Here is a 26,047-nt window from a genome sequence, read left to right as displayed (position 1 = left end):
GAAAGAGGAAAAAAAAAAGTTCAAGTTGTTACATAATGCAGCTTAAATTTATTCAAAATATAAACTTATGTTTTTAAGGTCTACTGTTTTGGAATTATCAGTATTTCAAGCCTGTTTAGCAGCAAAGCTGCACTGTATCCCCTTATCCCCTCTGAATTTACTTCGTAAGTGTGGAACCCGCTGTATGTGTCACTATTGGTCATTCTGCACAGGCTATTCCTCTTACGAAAAATGTAATTTCATTCCACATAACATAATTGTTTTGCTGCTCGGTTTGCATTTTAAATTTTTTTTAATATATGTAAAAAAGCATATATAAAAAACTGTAAAATCTCTGTATCCAGAATATACACAGGTCACATGTCTGGCGACGAACTGCCAGGAACTACACACGATCAAATCTTTCCAGGAGATTTTTATTTCCAACAGGGTACATACTTGACAGACTCATGAATTTCTCAAAGTACATGTTCTTATTTTAATTATTTCAGTCAAAAGGGAGGCAAATTGCCTTTGCAGTTTAAACACAAGTCCTACTCTATTCCACCGTGCCTGAGCAGCCATGCAGAGCCACGGCGCTACAGGATAAGCCTGCTTGATCCACCACCACAGAAACTGGACCTCCTACCACACAGATTTCGGTTTTTGTCACCTTTTTTTTTTTCTTTCTTTTTTTTCTTTTCTTGCAGGGGTTGCCTTTCACAAGTAGAGTCATCACTATCCTGTGCTGACAGACCACATGAAAACTACCTACGTTTCTCTTAGGGTGAACTGTCATACATCCCCACAAAAAGTCTGCTGACAGTCTGACTCAGTTTTGGAGCTCCTATTTCAACCATGGTAAGCACTCTCTCAGTGCACCCTTCATTCAAAAAGCAGTACACTCCATGAGATTTAACAAGTGCTTCCAACCAGAATGGCACCAGAACCTTGTCTGTTCCATTACAGCTCCCAAAATGCTGCTACCAGAACAGTCTTAGCCTGCATGCTAGAGTCATGCAAGTTCCCTTCTACCAGGTGAAAAATAGAGAAGATAGGATACTTCCTTTTCCGAAGTACCTCAGAAAAACAGTATTATTCACAGTCTTTCTGGGATAAAGGTGTAAAAGAGAAGTTAGAGCATTCATTCTGTTCCTTTTTTCTCCAAGCAGCATCCTGCCTCAGCACGTCTGCTTGTTTCTGAAGATGTGAGTAGGAGGTTAGAGCTGGTAGATGCTTCTATCCTAACTCTTCTAGCTGCCTCATGACTCCTCTGCTACTTACCAATGGATTTCTAAACAAAGGAAGGAACAAGTGGGAATTTGGAGCAAATTACTTCATGACCTTCTTTTGTATTTCATCACCTCCTAGACAGCCTTTTCACACCCAGCTACTCAGTGATCTAACTACAAACGATGACTTTTCATAGGCTTTCTAGCTCTGAGTTGTAAGAGCAGATTCAGGTCATAAGTTACTTTCTTTCACAAAAGCAAGGGCTGGAAATTACTCCTTCAATGCACAATTACATTCTCAAGTAGACACAAGAACTAAGGGCCTGTAGTTTTTGGAAAAAAATAAACAAACTATCCCAAGACTTCAAAGTTACGACTCATGGCACTGTCTTCACAAGAGATATGGTTTAAAACTTCTGTTAGATAGATAAAACTTCTGTGATATGGTTTTAAAACTTCTGTTAAGCTGCTGCCTCCTCCCCAGCTGAGCTCTGTCACTTCAGCCAACACTACTCCTCTGCCAGATTTCTTTCACAGAGGCATTCAGTCCTCAATCAGAACACGCTGCCGTACCCTCACTGAAAGATTCAACTTGCAGCAGCTCCAGCTGGATTCGGGGCAGGAAAGGAGCAGGAAGATGAGTAGAAAAGGTTTATTTCCTAAACAAAGAAAATCATGTTCCGTATTATTAGATAGGCACCCATTTCACATCTGTTTTTCAGGCAGTCATTTGAGAACTGTTTTTCCCTCCTGTCAGCAGCTATTTTCCTTGTCCACATTGTTCCTCACCTCAGATGAGAGAGGGAATGCAGGAACCAGGAGCCATGGGACACACAGGACTGGGAACCATCCCCTAGACACCTTTTTTTGCACCTTCTTCATGCATTCAGAGAACAGAGCTGGGCAAGCCTCTCGGATACCTATCCTCCTCCCACTCAGCAAGCGAGAGGCAAATATGGTACGGCTAAGGGTTTCTGAGGGCCTCGCAGCTCCCAGCAGCAGTGTCCTCTTTATTCTCATTTCGCATACCCAACTCCAACTCTCAACTGCTAGGAGTTTTCAAGGCTTCTCTCTCATTAAACAGTGGGCTCCTCCACTCCTCATCTGGTGCCTTTCGTAGCTGGACCAGAGAGCAGACCTGTCAGAAAGGGCAAACTAACTCTGCTCCTTCTCTTCAGCAGCAAGAAAGGGAGATGAAATATTTTTCACGTTCACACATGATAAGACATCACAGGTAGATACATTTCACAGAGAAGGGAAGCAGTATGTCAAGAAAAATGACTGCACTGAGATATGGCTGTCTTTATTTCCCTGAATGCTCCCCATTTCAAAAAATAGCTGAAAAAGGGCAGAAGTGAAAAGGAGGCCACTACAGCAGCTGAACTGAGGTTCAGTCTGGAGAAGAGAAGGCTCCAGGGAGACCTTATAGTGGCCTTCCAGTACTTAAAGGGGGGCAATAAGAAAGATGGGCACAAACTTTTAAGTAGCACTTGTTGCAATAGAACAAGTGCTAATGGTTTTAAATCAAAATAAGGTAGATTTAGACCAGTTATAAGGAAAAAAACTTTTACAATGAGGGTGGAGAGACACCGGACCAGGCTGCCCAGACAGGTGGTAGAAGCCCCATCCCTGGAAATGTTGAAGGCCAGGTTTAACCAGGCTCTGAGCAACCCGACCTAGTGGAAGATGTCCCTGCTCACTGCAGGGGGTTGGACTAGATGATCTTTAAAGGTCCCTTCCATCTCAAAACATTCTATGATTCTATGATGCTCTGATTAAGCACAGTAAGGTAGTTTTCCAGCTTTAACAGATGCATTAACTGCACCCTGGCAAGATCTTCAGGTCTTCTGCTGGTGTCAGAAAGCAATGCTAAAGCAGATTTTGCTGCATTTTGTGTAATGACTATAGCTAGTAATGACTGAAAAGTAAAACACACAGATCGCAGGACTGAAAACTTGCTCTGACCTAGAGATTTTCCTAAATACTTTTCAAGATTCCTTTTCAAGCAAATATATATCTCGTAAAAACTGTAGAATTAGGTCATCACGTGTCATTCTCTCCTGCAGACAAAGCTCTCTATGCGAATATCATCAGAAGGTCTACAGTGTTTATCATTCTCTCCTGCCGTTCGAACTACAGCTCAGATGGATTCAAAGACTTAACTTGGCTCAACTCAAATTGTTTTGCTCACAGAAACATTTTGCATGTGAAATATTTAAGTTTTTGATTCAGCCCTAACCTTGCACATCAATCCAGCTAAAAAGCAACAACGTGTGATCTGAATAGAATCACAGAATGTTAGGAGTTGGAAGGGACCTTTACAATAGCATCTTGGCACTGGGTACTCTTCAGTACATAGCTGTGAAAGTATTATGTTTAAAAACTTTATAAGTATTTTGAAAATTTAAAAATGAATTTAATTTTCCATACAATTGATCTATAAGAATTATTTATTTAGCTCTATGCCATTTAAAGGTTTTTCATGTGAAGAAGTGTTTCACAGTAAAATCCTGAAGTAAAATTCTTTGCAGATTAAGACAAATATAGCAAAGAGAACAGAAGTATGAGGGTATATCAAATATGGCAGAAACGACATATTCTGTTCAATGACATGTAGACATTTTTAGAACATTCATTTCTTCCAATCAAGGCAAATTAAGATATCTTCTTCCTTCCCAACTTTTTCAAATGCAGGCCCAGATGACTGGGCAAAAATAACAAGATTCCAGTCATGGATTCCGTATTTTAAACTAAAAGACGTAGTAGTTGCAGTTGCAAAGAATACCTTTAACTACTGCTACCAAAAGCAATTACAAAAAACTCAGTATTTTTTCTGGTTCGTCACACACTTGAAAGTACATTGTATGCAAACCTGTGCAGTCAGTCTGTTTGTAGGCTTCCTTCTTGCCAGAAAGTGACAAATAAAATCTTAATAGAAAGATGGTATTTACAGTTCATAGCAACATTTTTTCTCAGACACCTCAAAAGATATACACTGTATTAAATATTGGCTTTTTTCTTCTTAATAAACTGCATGCAATTAAAAAAAAATAAATTTTTTAATTTATTGATGAAAGACCACCTATACTTAGTCAAATAATGTGTCTCAGCTGATATTCCAAAAATCATATCCACCTCTTTCCCAGATACTGACTGGAGAACCTTCTTTTAAATTCTCACACCATCATTATCTAATATTTATAAAGCCAGTTTCACTTAGAATGATCTGATTCATATCTGCACTTCATTACCTCACTACTGAAACAGTGTCCTCGGAGGAGAACCAGGACAATTATCTCACAGCAAACTACAGAACTGCGTCGCAGGTCAGAAAGGCACATACATACTGTCTAACTGAAATGACAATAAATCTCAGCTTGAGATAGGAGGGAGAGTCTGTGGCTCTCTTGTGATCTGTCCTCTGTAAGTGTAATTGTTTCTTTATAAAACTGGGGAGACAAAATACACTTGTTTTTTTACTCAGCTAGCTCTTCAGGGCGTGGGCAACAGGGTTCCCGCTCCTCAATTACAGCTGAGGCACTGTGTTGGATCTGGCTGTTCTTCCTCTCCAGAACTAGTTTTTGGGGATGGTAGTAGATAAGAGGGATACCAGATGTTCACATAGCTCATTCTTCTTACTCGTACCCAGATCTACCTAATGGCTGGAAATAACTTCCTCCACAGCAAGCCAGTTTCTAAATGAACGGCAGTGGTTCCCAAGAACATGGTTATGGCAGCAGATCGCAGGTTTCAAAGATGGGCCACTTCCTTTTGTTTACAGGGAAAGTTTGGTTCAGTAAGCAATAAAATATTTTCCACAACAGCTGAAAGCCCCCTAAAGATAACATTAATAACAAAACCTGCTCTAATGAAGGTCTACCTGCTCTCTAGAGCAAACTTAAGATGTGTAAATTATTTTGAGCAGACGGCTTTAAGTAGTTAACAGCAGCTTAATGATGGAAATTAAAAACAATTCATGATTTGCTAAGCCCTCTCTGCTTAATTGTTCAATTGTCATTTCTTGGGAACGAGCAGGAATAAAGAAAGAAACCAGGCATTGTTTTAAAAGCAACACATCACACCAGATCTGATGCTGCTGTCACAACACCTGAGGGTGAGACTTTGTGTTCCTCCTTCCTGACCCCAGGGCATGACCTTCCAGCCTTCCACTGTGTCCATAAAGCTTATGCATCATTTACTGCACACAGAATGAAAAGATGAAATAAAATGCTGAGCAGAAGTATGGTTAGACTGCACAGGCTGAAAAAGCAGTAATGGTTAGATGACATTATAGCAGTACATAAGCACAAGCAGGCAGAGACAAGAATCAATCTTGCCAACAGTATTTTTAATTCACAAATTTGCAACTACTACACTGATTTAATATAGAATCATAGAATGGCCTAGGCTGGAAGGGACCTTAGAGATCATTTAATCCAACCTCCCTGTCATGGGCAGGGATGCTGCTCAACATGTAGAGACAGCTTGGGAACAATCAACCAAAGAATTATAAATTTGGCAATATATAAAAGAAACTCAAGTCGTAGAACTGGAATTGCTAGTTACAACTCTAAAGTAAAGGAAAACTAACTTAAACCAGCCTACAGTGCTATACCCAATAGACTGGAAACGCCAAGATGAACCACCTACTGATTCATTTCAACCAAGAGAGTAGCAGTACAGAACTACTTTGCAACAAAAGCACAAAGTAGTAAAATGGAAGGCTGTTCTCCTTAAGGATCACAAACACTCTGTCTTTGACAAAGTGATATTGCAATATGTCAGCGAAGGAGTTTAAGAGCAGAAAAGATAAGTGACCAGAAGGGAGAAGTGATTAAGCTAATATTAACCTTCGTTAAGAAATCCACACACTCCATCACCAGTAGTTGTTATGGGCACCAACCGGCCTTACACCAACCGGCAGGAGCCCTCTTTCTCTGTATAGGAAACTTGTAGAGAACTGCTTTTCTGTTTGTCTTCAGAGTGGCTCTGATTAAATTTTGGTTCAATCTTTATGTTGTTGGGCTTAGGGCCCTCAGCTGCTCTAAATAGGTGCAAGCTCCCTTTCTAATCCTTTAATCCAGAAAGCTGAGGTCCTGGAAATTGCAGCTGCTGCAATTCACTGTGGAAATTCAAGCTACGGATGCCATAAGCCATAGTGGATGGCTTAAGAGTGCAAACACTTGTAAATTAACTGCAGAAGAAGCACCCTGATAAAAGGAGGTGGAGGTGCAATTTTCAGTTAGCTATGAATCATTTATCACTAAGGAACCAGAATGAGAATTTTTCTGAAAACATGCAGGTTGTAACATAATTACACTGAACAAATAGTTACAGTTGCAAAGCCGAGCACTTATAAGTTACAAGATAACCCATTCTACTCTCTGGTGTCACAACAGATTCAAGCAACAAGAAAAACCTAGCTCAGCTCCTCCCAACCTAGAGATGTGTGATCACGCCTGCTCAGCACACACAACTCCAGAGAAAGTAGCAGCTGAACTCTAAATACTCCATATGGAGAAAGCAGACGTGAATATTTTTCAGAGGCTTGGAAGAATGTGGATGGCTTTCTTCTCAAGCAGTCCTGAAAGAAATTATTCCCACGGTATTTCATATCCAAAACACCATGGTTCTTGAGTTCCTTTACTGTATGCTTAGAAAAAATAAACCTTAATCTGGGTAAAATCACATTCCACCTCTAGCTTCATTTAGAAATGGCCGAAGCAATTTTGTCAAAGCTGTTTAAAAAACCCTAACAAAATAGCCTGAGGCAGACAGATTATTACAGTTGGAAGAGCTAAAGTTTGGCAGCTACAGGAAACTGAAAGCACAGGCACCTAGTGGAAAGGGTTGAACAATCTTAATTTTAAGTGCTATCAGTTTCTTATATAAAAGATTAAGCAAATTGACCTCCTAGAGCTGTAGTGATTATCAAACTAAAGATTAAAATTCTCAAACTTACACAATTCAAGTGTGTGCAAAGACAATAGAAACAATTTGACACAGCCAGCAAGTACAAGTAGCCCAACTAATAGATATATTTAGGTAACTCATATTGTTAGAACCGAAATGCACCTTCAGATGGAATGCAGTTTATGATTCTGTTATGTCAAAGGAGTATCTTAATTTGGTATCTTACAACAGGCTCTCCTTCCACACTCAAGAAGTCACAGCTGGAACACATATTTTCCTTACCATATTCAAACTTCTCCGAAACTTGAAAACATTCCAGCTATTATTTATAACTCTGGAAAGATTTAGGTCATCTCTCAGAAGACACATTCACAAATTAAATACCAATCAACTAAATACGTCATCCACGTGTGAAAATCATCAAACCTTTACACTGGTGCTTCTGCTCAAAACTGAAATAGCCTTTTACCAGCTGAAGTTGTCTTTTCCAGATTATTACACTCACTAACAGAGCCATCTGAATGAAGCACACCTGCCTCTCTGCTCAGTTTGGAATCAGTGTAAATCCCACCTGTGCTGGCAGCTTTAGCTAAGCTGCTGGAATCTGCAGCGGATTGTTGGGAAGTCAGGTACATGTTTACCTACCTTTGATGACTTTGAATTTTATCTGGCGAGCATGCTTTAAAAAAACAGCTAAGGGGTGGTAACATTATCTGCTACAAACAGTTCTGCTGTAGGTGTTTGTCCACAATCCAGAGTCCCTTTTGAGTAAGAGTTTCTACATGGTGGCATTGACAGGCTCTTAAGGTCATTATAACCTGTAGTTTATTCACCTTAGTCTTCCTATAAGATCTTAAGTCTCTTCTTACAGATTAAAAACAAGAAAACAGGAAAGAGAAAACCTTTATTGGATTAAATCTAGCCCACCATCCACCTAGGCAAAATGAGCTGGCAAAACCACTGTCAACAACTTCACCCTCTCCCTTCAAGTTGTATCAAGACCACAGCAGTTTACATACTTGTATATGTGTTTGTTTACACATATACATCACACATGAATGCTGACAGTCAAAAGAGATTCAGAGAAGCAATGAAAGACACTCCCTGCTTTTGATGTGCTCATGGACTCCACCGCATGCAATATAAATCCAGGCTACTCTGCAGGTTTCTTCTCCTAAAGTTCTCTCTGTATCTCTTCTTGTTCTTCTAATGACAGACCCCTGATATTGCACACACAGCTAGCTGAAGTTTTGGTTACTCTGTAAGTGCTAGGAAATTGTAATGATTGCAAGACATAGTCCATGTCCCATGACTGAAACTGAGCTACCACACCCTATGTTTGGACTGCACTCATCACCCTCCCTCTCTTATTTCTGACCATATAGGCTAAAAAGTGCTACAGTGTGATCTGCAATCAAAGATCAGCTACGTCATCAAATAGATCTCCAAGACAAGACTTTACCTTGCTGCTACAGGACAGCCCAGCTCACCGAGGAATTTCACAATTTAAAGAGCCCATCAGGAAGAAACATTCAACGTCTCCTGAACAAAACTACAGACCCTCTCACCTCAGTGTTGCCCAACTGGAAATGTTCTTCATGTGACCATCAGAAGGTACAACTCCACATATAACTCAGAAGATGAAGTCTCACATACCGAAGACAGAATGAAAAGGAATACTGTTATGTGTCGCCCGAATCTCTTATTGGTCTGAGGAAAACATCAGTATCAACGGCTAGGTGCACAGCCTCCAACAAGTGATACACAAAGAATAAGATAAAACCAAGTAACTATAATAAGGCTGTAACAAGTTTGCAATTGTACTTTGACAGGCTTCTCTTTGATAAGAAATGAATAAGTCAAGAATGGTTCAAAAATACAGTTTAAGTCTATGGAGAACTTGGTACAAAAATCAATTCTTGAAGAAATTACCTGACTTTAAAAATTAACAGAGCATGTGTCCAAGGACACCTTTTTACTTCCCAGTCCTTTTTAAGTTAGCTGTCTTCACAGCCAACAATTTAGCATCTCTGGACTATCAGGCAATACCCTAACACATTGGACTCTGTTAACAAACATTCATTTACTAAATTCACAGCGAGGAAAATAAATGTTAAAGCTGTTGTGGGGCAGATTTCAAATTTTAGATCTTGATGCACTCTTCAACAAGATCATGCTCTAAAAGTACAGTTTGGTGGTACAGCAAAATAAAATCTTAATCTCCTTCCACTGCAACGTACACAAGCACTTTCAAAATCATATCCAAATCCTTTCTTTAGGAATTATTTATAGACACGCCTTTTCAAATGCATAATTCATATAAATGTTTAACCTTCCAATAACATTAGAATCTTTTACACACTGAACAGAGCTTTTCTCTGTTTAGCTTTTCAGCATCTTGCTCAACAGATCAGCAAAACGTCTTAACCTTGTAGTCTTATAAAAGCATATTCCCTCAAATGTACAGCTCTGCTGCATTTCATTAAAACAAAGTTTTAATAGATTAGCTTGCTCTTGGCTTCTAATGAATAAACAAATTTGAATGCGGTCTTTTCTTGGAACACATTTAATCACATTTGAATGTGGTTGTAAAGCAAAAGGGCAAGGGGAATTCCCCAGCAGAGATCACATAGATTATTTTCTAGTCAAAACACATGCATGATCCTAAATACAGAACATAACAGAATATTTGTTGAGAGAAAAATTAAGGACATCTGCCAAGATAGTAAAGAAAATTAAACAGCAGAGTACCAACCCCACCTCCTCATTTGCAACTGGTACATGCAGACCTACTGCTGGAAGTCTAGAAAGCGTATTTTGTTTGTTCAGAAGGTACTCAACTGAAAGCAGATTTGAAATTAAAAAACCCACCACAATAAATGCTTGCATCAATCTCCAAACTAACCATCACATAGATCACATATCTCCAGTTCTGAAACTGACATTCCAACAATAAAACAAAAAAATAAGTTTACTTGCTAAATCAAATAAATGTGTAAAGATGAAGTCAGGTTGGGAAGTACTTCAGCAATAGTTAAAATTAATTTAATTCCACAAAATTTCTATTTAAGAGAGAGAAAATCTTTTACATAATACACAAGGAAAAAAAATCACCCAAGAATTAAAGCATTAGAAACTATCATCCACAAATCCAAATTGAAAGTAATTATCTGAAGACCTTTGTAAAATACTTTTTGTAAAATGCAGGCTTACTTGACACAATTCCCTTCCCTTCCTTTTAGGTTACAGATAGTTTGCCAGTACTTGACATTCCACTTCACAATTTGATTTTTCGTGACTCTTGGTGATGCTGGTTTTTTAGTGATATCTCAAGCATGACAGATAATTTAAGAGACTACTTCTCCTAAACAAGGCAGCTAGTAAATAAACAAACAACGTAAGCAGCACAGGGGGAGAGAAAATGCAAACTACATTCATAGTTAAAGGGGAACACTAGTAGCTTCAGCTGTCAAAGACAGGAATTTTCCAACACTAGCATATTTCTCACTACCCATAACTAGACTGTCAACCTACTAATTTATGCTACAAATACATTTTTATCTTAAATACTTGCCTGCAGCATTTCTTTCATCTTTTGAAAGGCCACTTCATTCTTCAGTATTATTCACTTCATATTGGAATCTGCAAGGGTTTTAATCTCCTGGAGGCAGATGTAAAGACGGGAAGACTCTCTTGCTTAACTTAAACAAGGAAAATCTCAATAACAGAAATCCAAATAGTGATTTATTTACCAATCTCTGCAGCACGTTTTAAAGTTTGCATTGAAGGGAGCTACTCTTCCTATATGTTAGATAGATCTCATCCTGTGAGGACAGTATCTTTCAGCTGACATGCTGACTGTTCTCTGTATTAGCATTTTCACACACATGGGGATATGAAGAATGAGAGTACTTTCCTCATCAAGTTATAAGGGTAAGGAATATTTAGTATAAAAGAAATAACAAACAACAAGGGAATTGGTAATTAAACACACAGACATTAATAAGAAGGTAGTAACAGTAACACAGAATAGAACGCTTCAGCTACTGACCGATGGACCATTAAATGTGTTGCCTGGTCTAGTCGAGAGGTGGCATCCCTGCCCACGACAGGGAGGTTGGATTAAATGATCTCTAAGGTCCCTTCCAGCCTAGGACATTCTGTGATTCTATGATTAAAGGCACAGCCTTGGAGAGCCAAACTGTCACTGACAAGAAGGGAAAACATGATTGTCACAAGCATTATGAGATATTTGAGAGGACCTGAAGGACTGTGTGAATCCTATTTATGGGAAAGCAGAAAGGGTCCATGGCTTTAGATGAAACTTACTATGGGCTATTTAGGGCCAACAAGAGGAAAATTGAAGTATCGGGGTAGACTGGGGAGGGACAAGCATGGGAAAAATGGAGAAGAAGTGGGTTTAAAGGGCCTGGTTGCACATAAATGGGATGAAGATCATCAGGCTTGTCTTTCTGAGCCCTGCATCCTACCAGCCCAGCCTATCTTCTTATTAAACTCTTCATCTTTTGCAGGTAATCCCACTCACTATTCTATGAGTAAGTGCTGCAAGGTTTTAACACCAGCAGCTGCAGAAGCGGCCATGGGTTGCAAAGCCTGCAGGTCTAGATGTGAGCATCTGGAGAATCTGCCATGCAAGAGGTCTGGGTGCCAGTGATGGGAGGGACTAGGGTGAGTGTTGTGAGGTCAGAATGCCAGCATCTGGAGAAAGAGGCTGCAGGTCACAGGGGCAGGTAGGTGTCAGTGACAATGGCTGGAGAAAAGACAGTGGGTCCCAGGGCCCAAGGCTGATGTGCCCGGGAAACACCTGTGTGCATTTGTTTTTCCCAGTGAATTTAACACTGAGTGTCTGTGTGCGTATCCCTTATCAAACTTTAAGCAAGATGAGCTGGTGAGTAGAAGACCTGCATCCGAAAAGACACAAGCTCTGAGCTGGTGGCTGCATAAGGGGTCGAGGCTTCAAGCATGGGTATTAGGCAAACTGAGAGTCTTTGCTAATATTTAAAGGATCTGTGACTATAAGGGTCCTTGTGAAGAGTGTGAGAGTGCCTGCATCTACCTGACAGCGAACATCAGGAGGAGAAGCAAGACCTGGCTACCTATACGTACGTTTTACATGAGTTGCGGCAACACCAAGCGTGGGTGCTACAAAGGCAGTGTTGTCAGTGCCAGTTGGTCTGGGCAGCCAAATCAGCCTTCTCTCAGTATGTACCTGTGCACCTCTCTAGGACACGTCCTCAGCCTTGCTACTGGCCAAACCTGGAAATGGGAACAACAGCAGCCACATCCATTGGACTGGGATGAAGAGACCTGTCCCTGGCTGGGCTTCAATAGCTGGGAACAAGGAATCACCAGGTCTCTGCATCTGCTGGATGCAGTGGCCTTCTTAATGCATTACAAACATTTAGATCAAATTTACTTTCAAATTCCCTTTACATAATGACAAATACAGACAGATGGTGCTACATATTTGATATGATGGCATATCACAAATTAAAATAGCTAGGGTGTATTAATCATGGTTAGTCTATTACCTGCAAGACTTTAAATCGAGCAGTTCAGTTAATTGCCTGGCTCAGCCGAAGAGCATTAGCCTAAAACTAGCTGTACAGCCAGGAATAAAAATTTAGGAATATTCACTCAGTATTTGCACTGATTTAGCAAAAGTAATTTAAAATTGTTTTTATTGCCTCTCCTACTTGCAAAAACCATACCCTTTTAACAGAAGTATAAATCTAATTCAAATAAATTAAATCCACAGAAGCCTCCTCTAAACAATATTTTTAAATTAAAAGTGCTTGGCTTCGTTCAATTTAAGCATTTATTGTTGAAAATGAAAGACCACCTGAAGAAACTGAAATATGCACACTCACAGAGGCATTTGCTTTGGTTTATTTAAAGGTGAGTCTACAGCACAAACAGATGTAAAACAGAGGATATAAATTTCTCCCATTCAGCCAACTTGGTTGTATGCATCTGATTACGCTGCAGTAACAAACGCAGGAAACTGCAAGAAAGTGAGAACATCACCAAAAAAGGCACTAAGGCAGTGTGTGTAACAAGGCAGGCTAAACTCCTGTGTGAATTCTTTTATTTGTCTCAGGAGGCTAGTTATGACTCTGTACAGTGGCTAGACATCACTTTGTACATGAAGACAGCATTTAAATTTAGTGCATTAAATACACATAAGTGGACCGATGTCACATTGTTGGTGAGTCCTTGTAAACATGCTGACAGAGTATCCGTCATTCGTTTTTTAACTTAGTCCACTTGCAAATCTGACTAAAGGTGCTTATTATCAGTAAGCAGGCATGAACAAAGTGCTGTAGGATGCAGTTTGAATGATCATCACATCAATATTTGCTATGACATTCTGAAGAGTAACACTCAGCTCATGCATTGTAAATTGCCATATTAGCTTACTTTACAGTAATTTGTTAATGTGCTTACATATCACTAAGGTGTAATAAACACAGAAGGCTGACACATAATAGGTATCTCCGCTTATTTTCTTGCAGACAGAAATCATATATAGCCTAAAAACTAAGGCAACTTTCATACATAACACTGGCAGCTCCATAGGTAGCCCAATGGCAGAAAGTGAGATGTGAAACCAGAGGGATTCTAGTTTCCCTTCAGTAACATTACTTGCAAGAGATGTTGGGATTAGAGAGGAAACGCAATGATTCCTGTTGAAAAGTAGAAAGGAAGAACACGCAATTTACAGAAATATGCAAGCAGCACATCCTGACTTGGCAATAACATGCGGATTGGTATTTTCTTTGTTACCGCTCTTATAGTTGGTATTCTCACCTAACCTGTCTGCAAATGCAAATGAAATTTTCTCAACATATTTTTTAAAATAATTTTTCTTCAGTGAAAATTAATTTCCATAATTCTGAAATGTCTTGCTTTTAATCAAAATTCTAGTCAGTACATCTGCGTAGCACGTCTCAAGACTGTCACTGTTTTTGAAAACAATCTAAATTCAAAGTTCTGATACTTACATCAAACCAACAACGCACCAAGTGAAACAGAAAGCTAACAAAGATAACTGTAGGCTAATGTGAGAGGTTCGAATATGCTTCTTGCCAGTTGTTTTCCTTTCAGTCTTACAGAAATCTAAACCACGAGACTCAAGTATTGTAAATCACTTGTTTATACTGGACCATCACCTTAGTCCATAAGTAAAAGTTGAATTTGTCAGCATTCCTGTGGGCATTTATAGCTCTGTCTTCTAGCCAAAGCCACAGAGAGCTGACAAACTCTGAGCATTAAAAAGCTGTAATGCCACTCTTGCTGTTACAATACCTGCACGTTACAAGCTTAAACACAAATATTTTAGCCTACACGGCATCATTTTCCTCCTCATGGGTATAATAAACTCCCTTCCTGCTACATGGCAGTAAGGGTGCAGTCATGTACAGCTGTATTACAAAGCATATCCACTGGAAAGCATGGAGACTTAGCAGTGACCAGTAGTCACCCAGGAGTTTTTAGGATCAGATTCTACGACACTCAAATGGAAAGAAATGATGGGATGGAATGGCAGCCCCTGTGCAGCCCTGTCTGCTGCAGCTCCCAGCCCTGCTTCATGAGGCAGGCAGAAACAAAAAGATGGTAATCGCTCATCAGAACCTTTTTCCAAGTCCTACCTAAAAGACATTAAATGCACATGGAAATATATTTTATATTCATAAAAATGTAAACGTTATGGAGACATCGCTATAGCTTAGATTTATGCAACACTATATGGCTCGTCTCTCCAACTTGTTAAGAACCTGGAAGCCATGGTTACGTCCTTCTTGATGAAACCACAATCACTAATTGACTCGTAGGTTACTGATTATACCTTTTTAGGTATTTTTAACAGAAACACTGAGAGATTTGAATGAAAACACATGTCTTTGTAAGCACCAGCTGAAGAATGAGCAAAAAAGGACGATCTGTACAGGGCAGTGTCCTCAGAACATCGTTCTCTCTAGCACTGAAACTGCAGAACACGCTCTTTATATTGAGATGAAAAGGCCTGCACTCTGAGAAATGAATCCACAGCAGAAATGACTCATCAGACCCACATCCCAACACCAGGACAGCATCAAAGTTGCAGCATAATACATACACCCTTCCCCTAACCCAAGAAGAGAACAGACCACACACATATATTGAAAGCATACACTGAAATTAGGAAAAACAGACACGACATGGCAACATTGTCTAAGATCTATGGAGGCTAAAGACAGAAATATTTTGAGGCATCAAAAGAAACCCTTAAAAATTGCTGATCCCTAAAAGGCCTGTCAAAAACCAGTTCATTATTTTAGAACCCTACATATGTGAAGAGGACTGGATAGTAGTGTCACTTTTTCTTTGAGTCCACACAACTTGGACATGACTTGGTACTCATGAGCACAAGTGATTTAAATTCATGAGAAAATGAGAGTGGGTAAAAATCAACCAGCGTAATGACTCTGTAAACAAATAAATATCACTTTCCCCATCTGTAAGACCTAGCACTGAATTTTATTACTCTAATTTCTTAACATCTGCAGCCAAGATACAAGCTTTGTATTTGTGAATTGTATTTAGTTCATATAAAGTTCTGACGGACAACCTGACATTTAGATTTTGCAAAATCTGAGATTCAAAAAAAAGAAAGGCAGTATGCTGTGAGACCTTACATGTGCTAAGAGTTTACATAAATGGCAGCATAAATCACTGCACACATCCCCAGAGCAAAGATTTTTCAAATGGGGCATTTCAAAGGTATATTAGTTGTTCACATCAATGTTTAATACCTGGGATTTCAAGTCAGATAAAGCAGACTTAAAAAACCCCAAACAAAACCAACAGCAAAACAAACAAAAAAACCCCACAAAATACCCCACCAAAACCACCTTGAGAGGTTTTTTTTTCGGTTAAGAACAGAAAATGAGGATGTGCTTAGGCTCCTTGTGTGACTATCCCTGAGAAGGTATCAAAATACCATATCAATGTAGAAGGTATCAAGAATTTTCCACAAAATTCTTGTTGCAAGTAGAGATCCATACAGTTTGCAGTCCTGTGGGGCCACACCAAAGCTACAGAAAATGAGGATTATATTTTCTTCCACAAATCTGTCTTGCAATAAATATTTAAGTACTCAAGTTTAGCTATCAGTCTGTTAGAACAAAATCAAACAGGAAAAAACCCACAGAAGTGTATCTTTTTTCTTCTACTAAAATTCTATTTTTGAGGTTTTTTAATAAATAAATTAAAAGAAAACTTATCAGAAATTAATTCTTCCATTTATATTTTGTTTAATACTCTTGGATAATGAACTGGTAATAATACCATTATCTAGTCTGACTGCTATGTGCAGATCATGGATATTTTTATCACTTTGAATAAAGATACCCACCACTAGAATGCACACACCGTTAGAATGATGGGTATAGGAAAAGAAACCCACCACAATGATGCTATATAGCAGCTAAGTCTCATATTTCTTCAACAGTGTATTTATGTAGATTTATTTTACCTATTTCACACCCTCATGGCTTAATTGCAACACTGTACAGATTAACAGAAAACCTAACTACACCTGAGCCAAAAAAAGTCTGAGGAGTGAAAAAAATCCAACACAAGTTAAAATGAAGATTAAAAAAAAAAAACTGAAAAAAGAAAACCCAGAAAGGTCAGAGGCAAGAGGATCTAGGCAAACAAAGAGTTCTGAAATAATTCTCAGGAACTATCTGGAGAAAGTACTTTGTACAAGATAAGATGCATCAAACTAAAGGTCACAGCAAAGACAAAAAGGGCAGCTTTCCCAGAAGCTAAAAGAAGGAAAGTTATGCTTTGGTAGTCTTTCATCGTCTCAGCCTTTCCAGTACTAAAGTATATAACAAGCCAAACACAATGCTCTTTGAAATTACCTTCCAGGGAGGACATAAAAGCCTTGCCTGCCCTTAATACCAACAATATGACTCAGGCCAGTAAAAGTATCGTGGATTCTGACATAAGTCCTCTAGTGAACTGCGATGTAGTACGTGAAGGTATCACCTTTACTTAACTAACTTCTGAGATGCTGGATACAATCTCTGCAGGAGAATCAGAAGAAATATTCCTGTCTAAGTCTCAGCTGTTCCAGCTCATACATCCTGTGTTTCACTGCACATGAACCTTTATGGTAACTTCTTAAATTTCTGCAAATAGATTCACTGAAGAGTGATCTAGCAGGCATACAACAGTTTCCCATCATTCCCTCCTGGCTTATGGAAGAAAAAACAGAATTATGAATTCTTACTATCTTGTCTCTGCAAAAGTTTTCAAGATATGATTACAAATGATTGTTGCATTGGGGAACTCTTAGAAACACTACCAGAACACATGTATCCACATTTGGAAGCTTATTTGCTCAAAAAAACCACCTCAACCCCAAAACAACCACCCAATTCCAGGAAATAAGTTTGTGGCTAATGAGCAGCACAGGGGAAAAAAGAAAAAAAAAAGGCTCCATAAAGTTATATTTCTTTTTATCTTTAGAACTTAAGCCTCAGTCTGCGATCCTAAATTTGTATCTCAAACATATTATCTTCGAAAATTTATTTAAATAGTATGTTTGAGCTCCATCAAACTTCTGTAAAGTTAAAATTGTATGTTTATTCTCAGTGACCAAGATTATTTTCTTCTAGAGAGCTGCTAATTCTGAGCATCATTAAAAGCAATAGAAAAAATTATTTCAGAACAACAATGTAAAATTGTCTTCTGAAGAAATAATGGGTGACTAGGTGAAAGTCTCACTTTCTTTTCCCTGAATGCATTGTTAAACTCAAATTTGTCTCAAGAATTTATCTCATCAACCCATGTGTCTGTCTCAGAAGGTGTCACTATTCATTCACAGATATTAGATGCTTTTGAGAGAATTTTGGCCCTAACGACGGGATTAGGCAACTCTTTTCACAGTCACTGCAATGACAGCTGCATTCATTTCCCCCATATACCCGACTCAAAGTCAGAAGAAAATTCTCAGTTTGCAAGCCAGAACACATTCTGCTGGATATTTACAGCCAACCACTGAAATCCCCCAAATCTGTCAGTGGTGTCAAACAGGACAAAAATAGATCATCTTGCTTGTTTTTCATAAATAATCCTACATTCATAAAAGAAATAGGAACAGAAACCTTGAAGAAGAAGATTCTTTTTCACCACATCTAGTATGAAAGCACTAAACCACTCAACTTTTCTTGGAAGAACCACTTCAGGAAAAGGAGTCATGTTTGTGTCTCTGTCTTCATGTTTTAGCTCTCTACTTACACTGTCAGCAACAAAACCAACTTTTTAATTCCAAAGCCATTTTTTTAAAAACATTAGACACACATAAATACCAGCAGGATCTATAGGGAAGTTCATCATGCCACTTCACATGCCACAAAGTAGAAGAAAGATGTTTGTAAATCCCAGTTCCTATCATCAGGTGAAAGAGCTAAAATTTAACCACCACAAACATGCATTACTTCTACATTACCTTACAATAACCCACTTACCAGATGGTTTACAGAACAAAATTGGGAACAGAATCAAAACGAGGAAACTATTCTTAGCCTGATTGTTTATTACTGAAGATTTTAGTAACTGATAAAAGAGAAATAGCAGAATTGATAGGAAGTTGCTTTCAGAAAGTACCAGAAAAAATGAGCTGCATGACTTCAGAGAAAGCAACAGGCAAAAAGTTCGTTTCAGGAGATCTCAAGCCTCAGTAATCCTTCTATGCTGTATGTTTTCAAGCAATGCTGTTCGCATCCTACAGAATAATTTTTTTGCTCTCCAACTCAGCAACAAAGCAGAGCAGCTTTAATCAAGAATAAATAAAGTAAAAATACTTACGTTGTCCCCATCGGCCTGTTCGTGGATTCAAATAATTTGGATAAAGTCCATTAGGACGATCCATTTTTTGAAGTAACTTCCGAATGTGCATGACCTAAATTAAATCAAGAATCAAGATCACCACTAACAACATTCATCTATTGTCTGCACATAGTTAAATCTAGTAGTTCTTTTTAGTAGTAAATTTTCTTATCTGAACCCAGAAGCTTTCTTGGGAGCTTCCTGCAGATTATGACATTTTTGGTTTTATAGGACTGCTCACATAAACGTGTTTAAAATTATGATTTTTAAATGTGTACTAAAACAAATAAGAAAATCTGTGCTGTCAAAATTTTCTACTTGGAAAAGTCACCTATTTGGTAACAGAAATACAAGTACAAAAAAAATTTACCTCCTACCAACAATGCAGATAGAATTCAATATAGCAATTACCTCTACTTCAATGCAATTTATGATTAAGCAGTAAAAAAGACACTCGTATGATAAAAAACTGAATTTGAAACCCACCTTGTTGTAGTACACAGGGTCTCCTGTCAAATAGCTGAGGTGGACAAATTCCATGTGCAGAGTACCAAACTCAGCGAGGATGCTGCTGCCAGCAGAAGCCCAGCCCCAGTTTCGACCCACACCACTGAATTCAACAAATACACATAGAAAAAGGGAGAAAATAACAAAATTCAGAATTCCTGTGCACAGCACTAGTAATAACCACCACTGCAAATCAAACAAGTAACAGCAAAATATTAACTCTCATTTGAGATTACTGGAGTTGTCAATTGACTCATCAGTTGGTTCATCGGTTGCGTCTTTTTGTATAAAAGCTACCATGACCTCATCAGCAAAAAGTCCTGTGATTGTAAGATAAAATACTTTGATGTCAGAGAAATATAATGACTTAATACTGAGCCCAATCACGACTGCTGTTCATTCATTGCATGTTGCTAAGAACAAGAATTAAAAGTAATTATCAAACAACATGAAGGTGGCAGCGTCTGCTTCCTTGTTCTGCCAAACACCAACTGTGGCCCCTTAACCTGTGTGGGATGTGCTTCAGGTCAGTGTTAGACACTCCAGAGGGTGGGAGTGGGCCCCTTCTGTATCTACATAAGAAAACAGTACGTTTACTGTAGGTAGAATATTACGAGTTCTTCAGGCTCACATAAGGAATCACCAGGAAGTATCATACACCTCATATGTCTGGCACTTTAAGAGATACCACTACACATAAATTACCTTTAGTTTCATCTAATTTTTGAGTTTTCACCACCTTTGAGGATCGTGTCTTTTAATTTCTGAAGTTAACTATATTTTCCTGGAGATTACTTCTACTCTTCTCATAAAAGATTTCAGTTATCAGTATGACTACAATCAATCAGGAATGTCTTCTTACTTATTTTTTAAACTACAAATTAGAAAGAGGAAATGTAAAGGAAAAATGTTGGTTACGGAGCAGTATTTGTAGTTCTGATCCAAGACAGAACAACATCTTTTAAAGTACAGTAACCACTGTTTACAGAGACAAAACCATAGCTTGTCTCAGGGCTTCTTTAGTACACCTCTCATAGAAAGAGAAAATTAAGTGTTTCATTATGAATGCAAAAGATAATAAAATACAAGTCAATAGTTTTCCAAATATTTCTTTCAGGTCTTGTCTCTTACTGCATGCCAGTCACTATTTTCTTCTGTGATGCTGGCTGGTTCTGCACATTACCAACAGACTGACACAGTAAATGCATAAACAATACCAGCACACAGGAAATTTCTGGCACCCAAGTCCTTTCTGCCTACTGCAAATTCTCCTCCCCAGTCCTGCCTTTCTGATTGTGCTCTGACCCCTTTCCCATGCAATCTGCCTCCGTGTTTTACAGATAAGTATCCATACATTACTGCTTGCAGTTTCTTACATCTATGATTTTATGAAACCTCACCGTCTATGTGAGCCTGTGTTGCCTGAGGAGTATGGCCAGCTGGGCCCTCCAAACATAGAATCATAAAATTGTCAGGGTTGGAAGGGACCTTAAAGATCATCTAGTTGCAAACACTCTGCCACAGGCAGGGACACCTCCCTCTAGCCCAGGTTGCTCCAAGCCCCATTCAGCCTGGCCTTGGACACTGCCAGGGATGGGGCATCCACCCCCTCTCTGGGCAACCTGTTACAGTGCCTCACCACTCTCATGGTGAAGAATTTCTGCCTATCATCCAATCTGAACCGATCCATCTCTAGCTTTAATCCATTCCCTCTAGTCCTATCACAACCCAACATACCGAACCACTGTGCAGCCTTGGGCTAAGCAAAGCAGAAATTAAAAAAAACAGCTTAAGCACAGAGAAATTTCAAGCCCTATGATTCTGCAGAAAGAGCACAAGACTGACTAAACCATAATGCCAGGCAGAAAGTGCATAGGGAAATTTAACCCAACAATATTAATTTTGCAGAGGTCTAATAAATGGACTCAGAAAGGAAAGCACAGCACAGGCAAAGCAGAGAAAACCAGGGAAGGATTTTTTTTTTTTTGGAAGGGCAAACCACGGCTCCATAGTCTTCACCCAAGGAGTGACAGCAAAGTTTCCTGATCACAAAAAGGCAAGTAAGGCTAATGCTCTCAAAGCAGTCCTAAGCCTCTTCACAGTCTAACAAAGCACAACAAATATCTCTTAAAAGGAAATAAATTTAAAACGATTTAAAAACTCTGCTATTTCCTATCCCAAATTGCTTAAGCCTATCCATAATCTAGACATACCTCCCAATTCAGCCACTGTTTAAGAACAGAACAAAAATTTGAAAAATGCCTGGCGTCAAAACCACTCTCAAAGTCCAAGGGAAATCCCACCACTGAAAAAGCAACACAAGATAAACTAGGTAACGCAAGTCTCTTCCACAGGGCAATGCCATCCAAGTTCAGTGTCTGACCTGAACAGCCACCTAAAGGAGCCTCTCCATCTCCTCTCCACGGACCACAGCAGATTCAGCATGTTAGCCTTTATATGTAAGCTGAACTGTAAAATGAATTAATACTTTCAGAGTCCCATCAACTTCTCAAATGTTGTGAGTCTTCTAAAGGTAATGTACAGCTCATACAGTATGTAAAACCCAGTAAGTTCAACCACAACCTGCCAACAATTTTGGCTTTTAATATGTTTAAAGAATCTAAACGACTTCAGACCCAATGGTCAAGCTCTAGGGCAACACACGGCATAATACATTGGGTATGTTCCAACAGCATGTTGAATTCTTATTGCAGAATCACGAGAAGAAAAATCATGGTCACATTTTATTGCAGTTAATGAGGCAGAATGCTCTGAACTCTATTAAAGTTATACTAAAGTGACAGCAACATCAATTTGTCCACATCTTCTACAGTTCCACTAGTAAGAAAAACTGACATATGCCATTACTAATTTTAAATTGGACATAGGGGGAGGGACATGCTTTCCCACAAAAGAAAATTTATTACCTTTTCAGATTCACCATTGCCCATGGTATACCCGTAGGTGTGTTGAAGGCTGGGAGAAGTTTTCCTGCCAGTTGCACAGCTTTGATCTTGAAAACCTAAGATAGTAGGATCAATTGCAAACAGTTAGAAAGTCTGATTTCTCTCCAAGAATTATAAAGACTGAAATTTCTTTGCCTCACTCATCACTTTGTATTAGAAAATCTTTACATTGTAAAAAATACACTACCTTATAATTAGTTTTTTACTTATTTGCTTTATCAGTTTCATTAAGATTTGAACATTAAAACTTGTAATTTTCATTTCTTTCCTTACATGCTCTCCAGCAATAGAGCTTAGGTTCTTATTAAAGAAGAATACAATTCTCCTCCCATCCCCCTTCATCAATATTAGGAATTCCAAGTGCTTTCTAAAGCAGTCTGTAAACCATACTCTATATTTTGTAGCTAAAAATCAAGAGAAAACTCCTCCACCCCTCACACAAGTATTTTAACTTTTACAAACTTCCAAGATATTTTTTAACAACAACATATATAGTGCAGTCAGTTATTACTCTTTTATAAACACTGTTCATGCAAAATTATATAGAGAGAGTTTCCTGGAGCTTTTCCTTCAGTGGTAAGGCCTAAGAAAAATAATTATTGGTTTAATCTTTCTTCTTAAGTCTGCTTACTCATAGAAATTACAGACAGGATGAATTCTCTCTCATTTTTAGTGTTATTCCTAAATCTGTAACGGCTCTGTTCAGAGCCTAATGTTTATTTGTTAAATGAACAATTAGGAGAAAATTCCTTCTAAGCCTACGGGAAGCACTTTTTTCAAGAAGGTGTATTTGGTAGATCCCGATGCCATAACACTGGTTTTACCAGCTAGTTGCTAGAATACATTTTAATTAACTCACTGTCAGTATCCACCCTATTTCTGCAAAAGTATCGTCTTAATTTGGAGATAGCACTATTCATCAGTTTGAAGCACTGCACAAACATGTAATGAAAAGAGCTACCATACCCCAAATAACTTATGCAACATGGACATGCTATAGAAACATTATTATCAACTACGTGACCAATACTCTGTAATCAAGAAGAGTAAGAGCTTTAAGAAGGACTACATGACAGCTCTGTCAGATTAATAAAAAGAATTTCTCTTTTGTAAAGTCAATGGGAGGAAAACAGAATAGATGCTTATGGGAGAGGCCAGCTGAAAAGTTGTGGAAAAATAAGCAATCAAAAACATCCTCATTTTTCACATGAAGGTGGGAAAAGATCAATATCTTAATATTTGAGGAGACAACTAGTGAGACATGAAATAAACCAGAAAAGAATATTAAAGATGACATCTAATTGTATTTGGTGCAGTGGAGTATGGCGAGATGTAGGTGCATCTGAAAGGAATGAGCCAGGAAAAAGAACTTTTACAGAGGCACTCTAAATGAATTCTAAGATGGGATATGTCTAAACCGTAAAAGATGATACCTCAGAATACAACTTGATAGAACTGTGAAGTAAGAGAGGCAATATGGCTTGAATGATTTTTAGCAAAGATACTGACAAGAAACGATCGTTGAGAAAATATGCAGATTTAGTAGTAAAATTCAGGAAGCACTCTGACCTTGAATAAAGGATCAAGTCAAAATAGGACGGCATAAGTAAGAGGTATAATACAGGTGGAGTCTTTGTTAACTGAGGGAAAAGAAATCCCAAAGAGAACTAAAAGTTCTGTGTTGGCCGAGTTACATATAAACTACCTGATTTCCATCTATAAATACATGTCAAAAATTCATGCTGAACTTTTAGATTTTTAAGCAGTAGATGAGATGGGTCAAGACCAGACAGAACTATCTATAGGGAATCATCTAAAGGGAGTTCTGCTACGTTGCAGACAAGCTTTGATACCTAATCCAGAACAGAACGGTGAATTCCAGTTAAATAGTACATAGTTTGGAAAGGTATTTGTGGCATGAATTTGTTTGATTCACCTTTTGGATCCTGCATCCTCTGAAAGTGCTATGCATTGCTATTCATTAATAAAAGACACTGAATCATTACGGTAGGAATATTCAGTGGGAGAATATCCCTAGAAACATCCTCGCTAGAAGAACATTCTTAATGGCTGTTTACATACCGCTATCCAGCTTTTAATCCATTTGAAATGTACTACAATATTTGGGGAACAAGCTATAGCACTGGAAGCAGGTTTTAATAAGAGCTCTAACTGTGCATGAATCTAGTCACGGACAGTCAGGGCAAGGCAATCCCTGTGCCAGACATTTCAGCACGAGAGCAAACCAGAGCGCCAGCAGTTACTGCTAGTTCAGTCAACCCCGACAGTATCTGTGAAAACCTGCTGTGGTTAAAGCACCCTCTTGTCACCTCTGTTGGGCTGAGGAGTCTAGATACCACTGACTTAGCATCAGAAGGAAAAACTCTGCCTCTTCACATCCCTCTCATCCAAGACTGGATGCAAGGAAACAAACTACTGGTTGAAGACACGCCTTTACTTTCTGTCACTCCTATCTCAGCCCTCTTTCACTGCTGCTTCTGGATAACAAATCCAACTAGTGTTTAGCAATGCAGACTGGAGTTGATAATGGGAAGACAGCTGCATAGATTTTTATCTGAGCAAGTGACCATAAGATAGGGAAAAGAAAGAAATGTAGCTAGCAGTGGTGGATGAGATGCCCTTTATGAGAGGCCGTAGATGTGATCACAGTGCTCTGCTGAGCTCACGGAAGTCACTTCTTTTAGCGAGTTTCAGACTTACTGTAAGAGCAACAGTAAATGCATCAGGCTCTAGCTTTTAGATAGTGTGCTGGCATCAGACAACATGGTTACTTACCATATAGTAAGCATTTTTCCTTTTTTTTGAAAAAAAGAAAAACACGTTGGACTGATAGAGTCTATTTCAGCCTTGGCAGTTTCTTGTTGACAGACAATGCATTTCAAGAAACATATAGGCAGAAATAACAGTGAAGAACAGAAAATGAATGGATGTCTTAAAATAGAGCTCATTAGGAAACAGTAAAAGAACTGGAGTTATTTAGTCCATAGAAAAGATGTTAAAGAGAGGACAAGATAACGACTTTTCAGTATATAAAGGGCTAGTACAAGGAAAAGGGTATGTTCCTGAAAGACTGCACCTCACGGAAGAGACTCGTGCTGGAGCAGTTCGTTAAGAACAGCAGCCCATGGGAAGGACTCATGACGGAGAAGCTCATGAAGGACTGTCTCACATGGAAGGGACCTCATGCTGGAGCAGGGGAAGAGTGTGAGGAGTCCTCCCTTGTGGAAGAAGGAGAGTCAGAGACAACGTGTGATGAACTGAGCACAATCTCCATTCCTTGTCCCCCTGTGCCTCTCAGGAGGAGAAGGTAGAGAAATGAGGAGTGAAGCTGAGCCCAGGAAGAAGGGAGGGAATAGGGGGAAGGTGTTTTAAGATTTAGTTTTATTTTCCCATTACCCTACTCTGATTTAATTGGTAATAAACTAAACTAATTTCTCTAAGTCAAGCCCATTTTGCCCGTGATGATAAATAGTGAGAGATCACCCATGAGACTTGTATTATCACAGAATCACAGAATGTCAGGGG

General features: G+C 38.8%; 1 protein-coding gene across 1 annotated transcript in view; it reads right to left on the bottom strand.

The window, feature by feature from the left end:
- LOC104280049 (mannosyl-oligosaccharide 1,2-alpha-mannosidase IB-like) overlaps positions 1–25,661 on the bottom strand; it is a gene marked incomplete at its 3' end in the record, with an annotated part of 25,814 nt that extends 153 nt beyond the window's left edge. The window contains exons 1-4 of the mRNA XM_009877578.1: positions 25,599–25,661; positions 22,463–22,557; positions 19,515–19,638; positions 19,008–19,101 (exon numbers count right to left, since the gene is read on the bottom strand). Coding sequence (XP_009875880.1) covers positions 19,008–19,101; positions 19,515–19,638; positions 22,463–22,557; positions 25,599–25,661 — 376 coding nt within the window. The remainder of the gene's footprint in view (positions 1–19,007; positions 19,102–19,514; positions 19,639–22,462; positions 22,558–25,598) is intronic.
- Positions 25,662–26,047: the final 386 nt, after the last annotated feature.

This window comes from Apaloderma vittatum, unplaced genomic scaffold (assembly GCF_000703405.1).
Source record: "Apaloderma vittatum isolate BGI_N311 unplaced genomic scaffold, ASM70340v1 scaffold7411, whole genome shotgun sequence".
NCBI lineage: Eukaryota > Metazoa > Chordata > Aves > Trogoniformes > Trogonidae > Apaloderma > Apaloderma vittatum.
Note: the sequence above shows the minus strand (reverse complement) of the source record. Positions and strands in the feature narration are given on the sequence as shown.